Source organism: Mirounga angustirostris, unplaced genomic scaffold (genome assembly GCF_029215605.1).
Source record: "Mirounga angustirostris isolate CCGP_5_RB_7025 unplaced genomic scaffold, mMirAng1.0.hap1 SCAF_11, whole genome shotgun sequence".
NCBI classification, from domain to species: Eukaryota; Metazoa; Chordata; class Mammalia; order Carnivora; family Phocidae; genus Mirounga; species Mirounga angustirostris.
Window position 1 is genome coordinate 56,876,749 of NW_026991719.1, and position 12,276 is coordinate 56,889,024.

General features: G+C 37.7%; 1 protein-coding gene across 3 annotated transcripts in view; it reads left to right on the plus strand.

Moving 5' to 3' along the window:
* Positions 1–12,276, plus strand: part of KIF4A (kinesin family member 4A) — a 116,804-nt gene that overhangs the window by 82,967 nt on the left and 21,561 nt on the right. For all 3 annotated transcript variants that reach the window (XM_045879259.3, XM_064574206.1, XM_064574205.1), the window contains 4 exons: positions 200–283; positions 781–894; positions 11,515–11,670; positions 11,793–11,893. In XM_045879259.3, coding sequence (XP_045735215.1) covers positions 200–283; positions 781–894; positions 11,515–11,670; positions 11,793–11,893 — 455 coding nt within the window. The remainder of the gene's footprint in view (positions 1–199; positions 284–780; positions 895–11,514; positions 11,671–11,792; positions 11,894–12,276) is intronic.

Below are 12,276 nucleotides of genomic sequence, written 5' to 3' on the forward strand. Positions count from 1 at the left end.
ATTTCATATTACATTTCCTTTGAATATATACCCAGTAGTGGGATTGCTAGACTGTATGGTAGTTCTATTTTTATTTTTTGAGGAACCTCCATAATGTTTTCCATAATGACTGTTACATTGAAAGACTCTTTAGTTATGTTATAAGGTTTTATGTTAGCTAGCTGAATCGCAATTAAAAGTCTGACTTTTTTCTTCTCAGGACCGTAAGAGGCAATATGAACTGCTCAAACTTGAAAGAAACTTCCAGAAACAGTCTAATGTGCTCAGACGTAAAACTGAGGAGGTAAGAAAATCCAATCTACTAGGTCACCTTCAGGCTTAGGTGCTGACAAAGTAGTATCCCTTAAATGAGCCAGTGTCCTGAGAAACCAGTGATACCAATCTTGGCCAGCAATTCCTAAGTCTTAATCCCTGTTTATATGTCATGAACTGTGAGCAGATAAAAATCTGAAGAAAATTGTACTGTTCAAATAAGGATTTTTTTTTTTCCAATTGGGCTTTCTTCTTTCCAAAAAAAAATACAGAGTAATATTGAGAAGTGACATTGCCAGACACTTTCAGTCCACAGTACTTCTTTGAAATGTGTACCTCTCCTAGGCTCTAAAGCAGTAGCTGTTCTCCAGTATTATGTGCACGGAGACTTAAAAGTTGATTCCTATAGGAACTCAAACCCATAGAATTTTTTTCATTTTTCTTTACTAAGAAAGTAAAATGGAAATTAAAACATTTTTTTTTTGGTCAACCTTCAATTCAACATTACTGTGAGCCATTTTTATTTAGGCAGCAGCTGCCAACAAGCGTCTCAAGGATGCTCTCCAAAAACAACAGGAGGTCGCAGATAAGCGGAAAGAGACTCAGAGCCGTGGAATGGAAGGCACTGCAGCTCGAGTGAAGGTATGGACAGCTTGCGCTGCCATTTCTCTTATCTACACTGGGGATAGGGAAGACGTGGAAAATAGCTTTCTTTTGGTTCAGAATTAAACACTTCAAAATCTGAAGTTCTCCCCGAAAGCCTGATTTCCTAATGATACCTTTGAATATCTTTGAACAGATGTTAAAGACCAAGAGTAGAGAACCCTTTCCGTCCCTGCCTCCACTGAAGTTCAGTTAATTTTTTTAACAGTTTTACTGAGGTACAACTGACCTACAATAAACCGTACATATTTAACGTGTACAATTTAATAAGCTATGACACAGATGCACCCATGAAATCAGCACCACAATCAAGACAATGTCAACGTCCGTCATGACCAAAACATACTTTGTACCCCTTGGTAATCCTTTTCTCCCCTCCCCAGCCCACCCCTCTTCTTCCCAATCTCCAGGCAACCATTACATCTGCTTTCTGTCACTATAGATTAGTTTTTATTTTCTATGTATAAAAAATTAATCATACAGTATGTTTTCTTTTTCTGACTTTCATTCAGCATAATTATATCAAGATTCATCCCTGTGGTTGTGTGTCTCAATACGTCTTTCCTTTTTATTGCTGAATGGCATCCTGTTATATGGCTGTCCCACAATTCATTTATCCATTCACCTGCTGGTGGGCATTTTGTGGTGTTTCCAGTTTTTAGTTATTACAAATATTGTACTGAACATTTATATATACAAGTCTTTGTGTGGATATAGGTTTTTATTTCTTTTGGGTAGGTAACCTAGGAGTGGACTGGCTGGCTCTCTCATATGGTAGGTGTATGTTTTAACTTTTAAGCGACTGCAAAAATTGTTTTCCCAGGTGGTTGTACCTTTCTACTAGCAATTTATGAGTGTTCTTGTTGCTGTACATTCTTAGGAATACTGAGTATGATCAGTCTTTTAAATCTTAGGTATTCTAGTGAATGGGTAGTGGTACCTCATTGTGATTTTAGTTTTCATTTCCCTTATGACTAATGATGTTGAGCATCTTTTCATGTGCTTATTTGCCATACGTATGTTATGTGAAATATCTGTTCAAATCTTCCCCATTTTTTTGTTTGTTTGTTTGGTTTGCTTTTTGTTTTTGTGTTTTTTTTTTTTTTAGAGAGAGAGAGACAGAGCACAACCAGAGAGGGAGAAGCAGACTCCCCGCTGAGCAGGGAGCCCGACATGAGGCTCGATCCCAGGACTCTGGGATCATGACCTGAGCCAAAGGCAGATGCTTAACGACTGAGCCACCCAGGCGCCCTAAATCTTCCCCATTTTTTTAAAGATTTTATTTATTTATTATTTGAGAGAGAGGCAGAGTGAGAGGGAGAGGGGCTAGATCCCAGGACCCCTAGATCACCACCTGAGCCAAAGGTGGATGCTTAACCAATTGAGCCACCAGGCACCCCCCCTTCCCCATTTTTTAATTGGGTTATCTTTTTTTACTACTTTTCAGTTAGAATTCTTTATATATTCTAGATATATCCAACAAAGGACTTTTATGTTTTATAAATTTCTCCTGGTCTGTAGCTTGCCTTTCCCCTTTTTAACAGGGTCTTTTGAAGAGCAAGGCTTTTTAATTTTGATGCCATCCAATTTATTGACATTTTTTCTTTTATGCTTAATGGGTTTTATGCCCTGTTTAAGAAATATTTGCCAAACCCAAGGTCACTAAGATTTCCCTCTAAATTTTCTTCTAGAATTTTTTTTAAGTTTGAATTTAATTTAATTTTTATTTTTTTATTGTGTTCAATTAGCCAACATACAGTACATCATTAGTTTTTTTTTTTTTAAAGATTTTATTTATTTATTCATGAGAGACAGAGAGAGAGAGAGAGAGACAGAGGCAGAGGGAGAAGCAGACTCCCTGCTGAGCAGGGAGCCCGATGCGGGACTCGATCCCGGGACTCCAGGATCATGACCTGAGCCGAAGGCAGTCGCTCAACCGACTGAGCCACCCAGGCGCCCCCATCATTAGTTTTTGATTTAGTGTTCAACGATTCATTAGTTGCATATAACACCTATTGCTCATGCCCTCCTTAATACCCATCACCCGGTTACCCCATCCCCCACCCACCTCCTTCTGTAACCCTCAGTTTGGTTCCCGGAGTCCAGAGTCTCTCATCGTTTGTCTCCCTCTCTGATTTCTTCCCCTTCAGTTTTCCCTCCCTTCCCCTGTGGTCCTCCGCACTATTCCTTATGTTCCACATATGAGTGAAACCATATAATTGTCTTTCTCTGCTTGACTTATTTCACTTAGCCTAATCCCCTCCAGTTCCATCCATGTCGATGCAAATGGTGGGTATTCATCCTTTCTGATGGCTGAGTAATATTCCATTGTATATATTAACCACATCTTCTTTATCCATTCGTCTGATGAAGGGCATCTCGGCTCCTTCCACAGTTTGGCTATTGTGGACATTGCTGCTATGAACACTGGGGTGCAGGTGCCCCTTCTTTTCACTATATATCTTTGGAGTAAATACCTAGTAGTGCAATTGCTGGGTCATAGGGTAGCTCTATTTTTAACTTCTTGAGGAACGTCCATACCGTTTTCCAGAGTGGCTGTACCAGCTTGCATTCCCACCAACAGTGTACGAGGGCTCCCCTTTCTCCACATCCTCACCAACACTTGTTTCCTGTCTTGTTAATTTTTGCCATTCTAACTGGTGTAAGGTGGTATCTCATTGTGCTTTTGATTTGTATTTCCCTGATGGCTAATGATGTTGAACATTTTTTCATGTGTCTGTTAGCCATTTGTATGTCTTCTTTGGAAAGGTGTCTGTTCATGTGTTCTGCTCATTTCTTGACTGGATTATTTGTTTTTTGGGTGTTGAGTTTGAGAAGTTCTTTATAGATCTTGGATACCAGCCCTTTATCTGTAATATCATTTGCAAATATCTTCTCCCATTCTGTGGGTTGCCTCTTAGTTTTGTTGACTATTTCCTTTGCTGTGCAAAAGCTTTTTATTTTATACAGTTTTAAGCTTTACATTTAAGTCTATGATTCATTTTGACATGACACCTTTGTCAAAATCAATTGTCCATAAATCAATTTCTAGATTCTATTCCATTGACCTATCTTTATACGAATACCAACATGTTTCATCAGACTAGCCTTGTAATAAGTTCTGAAATCAGGTAGTATAAGCCCCCCAAAGTTGTTATTCTCTTTCAAAGTTGTTTTGGGAAAACTAGGTGCTGTGCATTTTCATATAAATTTTAGAATCAGCTTGTTAATTTCCATAAAAAAGTCTACTGGGAGTTTGATTAGGATTACATAGAATCTATATATAAACTTGAGGAGAATTTATATCTTAACAGTATTGAGTCTTTTGATTTATGAACACCATGCATCTCTCCATTTATTTAAATCTTTAATTTCTCTCAGTAGTGTTTTGGTTTTCAGTATACAGGTGTTGCACATCTTTTGTCAAATATATTCTTAAGTATTTCATATTTTTATGATATCGGAAATGTTTTTTTCAATTTCCAATTGTTTGGACATATTCATTGGTTCTTATAGCTCTTTTGGGTTTTTTTAATTGAAGATTTTATCCATTTATTTGACAGAGAGAGAGGCAGTGAGAGCGGGAACACAAGCAGGGGGAGTGGGAGAGGGAGAAGCAGACACCCGCCGAGCAGGGAGCCCAATGTGGGGCTCTATCCAAGGACCCTGGGATCATGACCTGAGCTGAAGGCAGATGCCCAATGACTGAGCCACCCAGGCGCCCCCTTTTTAAATTTTTTTTTAAGATTTTATTTATTTATTTGACAGAGCGCACAGCAGGGGGAGCAGCAGGCAGAGGGAGAAGGAGTGAGAGAAGCAAGCTCCCCACTGAGCAAGGACCCCAAACCCGATGGGGGGCCCAATCCCAGGGCCCTGGGATCATGACACTGAGCCGAAGGCAGACATTTAACTGACTGAGCCACCAAGGCTCCCCTCTTACAGCTTTTTTATAGAGGCTACATAGTCAATCATGTCATCTGCAAATAGAGACAATTTTATTTACTTATTAGCTCTGTATGCCCCTTTTTTTAACTTGATCTTGTCTTACTACACTTGCTAGAACCTCCAGTAAAATATTTAATTGAGTAGGTGAAAAGAGACATCCTTGCTTTTCTCCCAATCTTGGGGAGATACCATTCAATCCTTCACCATCAAATATGATATTTGCTACAGGTTTCAGTTTATGTCCTTTATCAGTTTGAAGAAGTTCCTGTCTATTCCTAGCTTGCTGAAAGTTTTTATCGTGAATGGATGTTGGGGTTTTTTCAAAAGTTTTTTCTGAATCCTATTGAGATGATCTTATGGTTTGTTTTTACTCTGTTAGTATGGCAAATGACATTGATTTTTTTCAACTTTATTAAGGCATATCTGACATACTGTAAGATTTACCTTTTGTAGTATGCAATTCTGAGAGTTTTGACAACACATACAGTTGTAGAACCACCATCACAAGCAAGATATAGGATAGTTTTATTGTCCTCCCTAATTCCTCTCTACCTGTTTGTGATCAGCTCCTCCCACAACCCTAGCCGTTGGCAAACACTGATGTATATTCTGTCATAATTGTTTTCCCTTTGCATCAGTGTCATATAAATAGAAACATATAAAAAAAGAAACATATAGCATGACTTCTTTCACTTAGCATAATGCATTGGAGACTCATTTATAAATGTTGCATGAATCAGTAGTTTCTGCCTTTTTTTTTTTTTTTTTTTTTGCTGAGTTGTATTCCATTGTATGGATATCCCACAGTTTATCAATTTACCTATTAAGGGATATCTTGGAGTTTTTTTCCAGTTTTTTTTTAATCTTTTTTATATTTTATTTATTTACTTGAGAGAGAGAGAACACAGAGGGAGAGGGAAAAGCAGACTCCCCACTGAGCAGAGAGCCCGATGCAGGGCTCCATCCCAGGACCCTGAGATCATGAACCTAGCGGAAGGCATATGCTTAACCAACTAAGCCACCCAGGCGCCCCTTTTTTCCAGTTTTTGGTGATTATGAATAAAGCTGCTATAAAAACATTTATATACAGGTTTCTGTGTAAACATAGGTAAACATTTCACTTGGGTAAATACCTAGGAGTAGAATTGCTAGGTCATATGGTAAGTGTATGTTTAACTTTATAAGAAACTGCCAAATTGTTTATCTGGTTGTTCATTGCTAGTTTATAGAAATACAATTGATTTTTGTATATTAACTTTTGTCTTTTGACTTTATTAGTCTAGTAACTATTTTGTAGGTTCTTTGGGATTTTCTACACAAACAGTCATGCCATCTGTAAATACAGATTTATTTCTTCCTTTCTAATCTGTATGTCTTTTATTTCTCTTACTTGTCCTATTACATCAGCTTGGACCTTCAGGATAATGTTGAATAGGAGTGGTGACAGTAGAAACCATTCTATTTTTCCTGATCTTGGGGAAAGGATTCAGTCTTTCACCATTAAGTATGATGTTAGTTGTAGGTTTTTCATAGATACCCTTTATCAGATTGAGGAAGTCCTTTTTTTTAAGATTTTATTTATTTATTTGAGAGAGCACAAGCCGGGGGGTAGGGGAGGAGCAGAGTTGCTGAGCACAGAGCCCCTTGCAGGGCTTGATCCCAGGACCCCAAGATCATGGCCCGAGCCAAAATCAAGAGTCAGATGCTTAACCGTCTGAGCCACCCAGGCACCCCACAGATTGAGGAAGTTCTTATGTATTCTTAATTTGTTGTAAGGTTTTATTCTGTGTTTTGATATTCAATTATGAAACCAGGCTTGCGTTCCTTGGATAAACTCCACTTGGTTGTGATATATCATCCTTTTTATGTATTGTTGAAATCAGCAGTATATAAAATTAAAATTTTTCTAAAATAAAAATTTTGTGTAAAATTTTGCATCTCTGTTCATGAGGGATATTGGTCTGTTGTTTTCTTATAATGTCTTCATCTGGTTTTGGTATCAAAGTAATGTTGGCCTCTTCGGATTAGTTGGGAAGTATTCCTTCTTTTTCAATTATCTGGAAGAGTTTGTATAGAATTAATATTGTTTCTTCTTTAAAAGTTGGGTAAAATTCACAAGTTAAGTCATCTGGGCCTGAAGGGTTTTTTTGTTAGATTTGCTTTGGGGAGTAGGTGAAAATTAACTAAAATTCAGTTTTTTAAAATAGATATAGGGTTGCTCAGGTTATATATTTCTTCTTAAGTAAGCTTTGGTAGTTTGTGTGTTTTGGTGAACTTGTGTGCTTCATCTAAGTTGTCAAATAAAGTTATTCATAATATTCCCTTATTATCCTTCTAAAGTCTGTAAAAGCTGTGGTAATATCTTATTCCCGTTATTGATATTTTGTGCCTTTTTCCTTTTTCATGATCAGTTTGGCTAGAGGTTTATCAAAGAACCAGCTCATTCTTACTAATGGTTAAAATGGTAAATTTTATGTTATGTGTATTTTACCAAAATTTTAAAAATGTCCCCCAAACCCCAACTCATTAGTTTCCAATCTGATCTTTATTATTTCCTTACTTCTGGCTTGGATTTAATTAGCTTTTATTTTTTTTAGTTTCTTAAGGTAGAAGCTGAGGTCATTGATTTGAGGGTTGTTTTTTTGTTTTTGTTTTTGTTTTTTTTTGAGGCGGGGAGAGGGGCAGAGGGAGTGGGAGGGAGAGAATCCCAAACAGGCTCCATGCCCAGAGCAGAGCCTGACACAGGACTCAGTCTCACAACCCTGAAATCATGACCTGAGCTGAAATCAAGAGTTGGATGCTTAACCGACTGAGCCATCCAGGTGCCCCTTCTTCTTTTCTAATATAGGCATTTAGTGCTATAAATTTCCCCTTAAGTAATCCTTTAATGACATCCCACAAATTTTGATACTTATATTTTCATTTTCATTCAATTCAAAATGCATTCTAATTTCCCTGTTGATTTCTTCTTTGACCCAAGGGTTTTTTACAAGTGAGTTACTTAGTTTCCAAATATTGGGGTATTTTTCTAGATATCTTTGTGTTATGATTTCTAATTTAATTTCATTGTGGTTAGAGAACATTGTGTGACTTGAATCCTTTCAAATTTAATGAGGCTTATTATGGCTTAGAATATGGTCAATCTTGGCAAATATTTTATGTGTACTTGAGAAGAACATGTATTTTGCTATTGTTGGAGAGAGTGTTCTATAAATGTCAATCTTTTCTATTTGATTATGCTGTTCATTTCTACTGTATCCTTGCTGATTTTCTGCCTACTTATTCTATCATTTATTGAGAAGTGGGTATTCACATCTCCAACTTGAATTATGGATTTGTCTTTTTCACCTTGTAGTTCTACTTTTGCTTCATGTATTTTGACGCTCTGTTATTAGGGGTGTAAATAATTAGGATTAATTGATCCTTTCATTATTATGAAATGATCTTTTTTATTCCTGGTAATATTCTTTGTTCTGAAATCTACTTTTTCTGATAATAATGTAGGCCCTCCAGCTTTTTTTTTTTTTTTACTAATGCTAGAATGGTATATATATACATATATATACACATATAATGGTATATATATACATATGTATGTGTGTGTATATATATATATATACTTCTCCCGTTCCCCCTGCTTGTGAGAGAGAGAGAGAGAGAGCACAGAGGGAGAAGCAGAATCCCCGCTGAGCAGAGAGCCCGACGCAGGGCTTGAGCCCAGGACCCTGAGTTCATGACCTGAGCCAAAGGCAGACACTTAACTGACTGAGCCACCCAGGCACCCCAAAAAGATTATTTATTTGAGAGAGAGGGAATGTGTGCATGAGAGGGAGAGAGAGAGGAGAGGGAGAAGCAGACTCCCTGCTGAGCAGGTGTCCGATATGGGGCTCCATACCAGGACCCTGGGATCATGACCTGAGCTGAAGGCAGACATTTAACCGACTGAGCCACCCAGGCGCCCCTAAAACGGTATATATTTTTTAATCCCTTTGGTTTTAACCTATCTGTGCCTTCGTTTTTAAAGTGTGTTTCCGGGGTATCTGGCTGGCTCAGTCAAAAGAACATGCAACTCTTTTTTTGTTTGTTTTAAAGGTTCTCATTTACTTATTTATTTGAGAGAGAGCACAGGGGGAGGGAGAGGCAGAGGGAGAAACAGACTCCCCACTGAACAGGGAGCCCTATTCAGGGCTCAATCCCAGGACCCTGAGATCATGACCCCTGAGCCACAGGCAGATGCTCAATCAACTGAGCCACCCAGGTGCCCTGAAGAGCATGCAACTCTTGATCTCAGGGTCATGAGTTCAAGCCCCACATTGAGTGTAGAGATTATTTAAAATACATACATAAACTTAAAAAAAAATAAAATGTGTTTCTTCTAGGCAGCATATAGTTGGGTCTAGCTTTTATAATACAGTCTGACAATCTGCATTTTAATTGGGGTGTTTAGACCATTTGCTTTTATTATGATTATTGATATGGGTAGGTTTGACTCTATTATCTTGCTATTTTCTATTTGTCCCATCTGTTCATCATTCCTTTTATTTTGTTTGTTTTCTGGCTTCTTTTGGATCAACTGAGTATTTTTGTGATTTCATATTATCTCCTTTGTTGGCTTATGTATGATTTTGGTGCTTAAATTATAGATATAAACATTAAGGATTAAGTCCTTTTGAATAATTGACTCCTTTACCACTATGAAATAATCTTTTTTATCCTCAGTAATAGTCTTTGATGTGAATTTTACATTATCTGATGTTAATATATTCACTCACTCCACCCTCCTTTTGATTACTTTTAAGCATTGTATGTCTCCATCAAAAGTGAAAATGGGGACGCCTGGGTGGCTCAGTCAGTTAAGCGGCTGCCTTCGGCCTGGGTCATGATCCCAGGGTCCTGGGATCGAGTCCCACATCGGGCTCCTTGCTGAGCAGGGAGTCTGCTTCTCTCTTTCTCTCTCTCCCTCTGCTTGTGCTCTCTCTGTCAAATAAATAAAATCTTTAAAAAAAAAAAAAAAGTGAAAATGTTCTCAGAGATGGTTACTTTTTAGAAAATAAATTTAGTTTTGTTTGCTTAAAAAATTTCATTCATTGACTTTAAAGATTAAGAGTGCATATCTAATTATGTCTCCTAAGGCAAGAGAAACAAAAGCAAAAATAAACTATTGGTAGTACATCAAAATAAAAAGCTTTTGCACAGTGAAGGAAACCATCAACAAAGCAAAAAGGCAACCTACTGAATGGGAGAAGATATTTGCAAATGATATATCCAATAAGGGGTTAATATCCAAGATATATAAAGAACTTGTACAACTCAACACCAGAAAAGCAATCAAATTAAAAAATGGGCAGAGGACCTAAATAGACATTTTCCCAAAGAAGACATACAAATGGCCAACAGACACATGAAAAAATGCTTTAACATCACTACTCACCAGATCAGACTACAATGAGATATTACCTTACACCTGTCAAAATGGCTAAAATCAGAAAGACAAAAAATAACAAGTGTTGGCAAGGATGTGAAGAAAAAGGAACTTTTGTGTATTGTTGGTGGGAATGTAAATTGGTACATCTACTGGGGAAAACAGTATGGAGGTTCCTCAAAAAATTAAAAATAGAAATACCATATGATCCAGTAATTCCACTACTGGGTATTTACTCAAAGAAAATGAAAACACTAACTTGAAGATATTTGCACCCCATGTGTATTGCAGCATTATTTACAATAGCCAAGATAAGGAAGCAACCTAAGTGTCCACTGATAGATAAATGGGTAAAGAAGATATGATACACACACACACAGCACACACAATGGAATGTTACACAGCCATAAAAAAAGGATGAGATCTTGCCATTTGTGACAACATGGATGGACCTAATACCTCTAGGGTATTATGCTAAGTGAAATAAGTCAGACTGAGAGACAAATAGCATATGATTTCACTCATATGTGGAATCTAAAAAACAAATGAATGAACAAACAAAAAGCAGAATCAGACCTATAAATAAAGAGAACTAACGGATGGTTGCCAGAGGGAAAGGGGGAGTAGAGGCATGGGCAAAATGGGTGAAGGGGAGTGGGAGGTACAGGCTTCCAGTTATGGAATGAAGTCACAGGAATACAAAGAATAGCATCAATATAGTCAATGATACTGTAATAGCGTTGTATGGTGACAGATGGTAGCTATACTGGTAGTGAACACAGCATAACATATAGAGATGTTGAATCACTATGTTGTACACAGGAAACTAGTGTAACATTATGTGTCAACTATACTCAAATAAAAAAATTTAAAAAAGAATGGGTGCCTGTGTATTAAATAGAACAGATAATCAAAATATATTTCAATTCCTTATCATGACTAGTTAAGGACAAGTCAAGGAGAAAATGGAGAAGGCAAAGACAGTGTTTAGAAATACTAGGGTTATCTAGAGAAAGATTTTCTGCAGAAAGCCTTTCTTATGACCTTTTAGGATATTGCTGTTAAGAGCTCTTGGAGAGCTATTACAATTTTGGGTGAGTGTAGGCATGAATGGAAATCTCACTTCTACTTGTGTGGGCTCTGTTCTGAGTGAAATTAAGTCTGGAGCTGAATCTAGCCCATGGGCCAGAGATCCCTCATCCCTAACCCAACATCACCAATTTCTCTTCTAGAATTGGCTTGCAAATGAAATTGAGGTTATGGTTAGTACTGAGGAAGCCAAACGCCATCTGAATGACCTTCTTGAAGATAGAAAGATCCTGGCTCAGGATGTGGCTCAACTCAAAGAAAAAAAGGAATCTGGGGAGAATCCACCTCCTAAACTCCGGGTAAGCACCCTCATGGAAATACATTACCAATAATCAGACTCTGCACCCCCCAGAAACCCTCACAACTTTGGAGGATTACTTTCCTTTTAGCACTTCGTCCTCATTCCCACTATTCTTTACAGAGGCGCACATTCTCGCTTGCTGAACTACGTGGTCAAGTTTCTGAGTCAGAGGATTCCATTACAAAGCAGATTGAAAGCCTAGAAACTGAAATGGAACTCAGGTAATGTGACTATCTCTTAAGGCATTGTAATTTATAAAAATCTATGCCTGGACTCAAAATAGAACCTATCAATCCAGTGATTCAAACACTTGTTTTTCAAAGGCTTTGTGATGATAGAGAAGTGAGAAAACGTAGCAATTTTTTTGAACCATACAGTTCACTAGACACGTTAGATACATTTTCTCATTTAATCCTTCCCTGTGAAGTATTATTATACCTTACGAGGTAAATATCACTTTTTTTTTAAGATTTTATTTTTTTATTTGAGAGGGAGTAAGAGAGAGAGAGAGCACATGATCTGGGGGTGGGGAGAGGGACAGAGGGAGAGGGAGAAGAAGCAGACTCTCCAGCTGAGCAGGGAGCCCAATGCAGGACTCGATCCC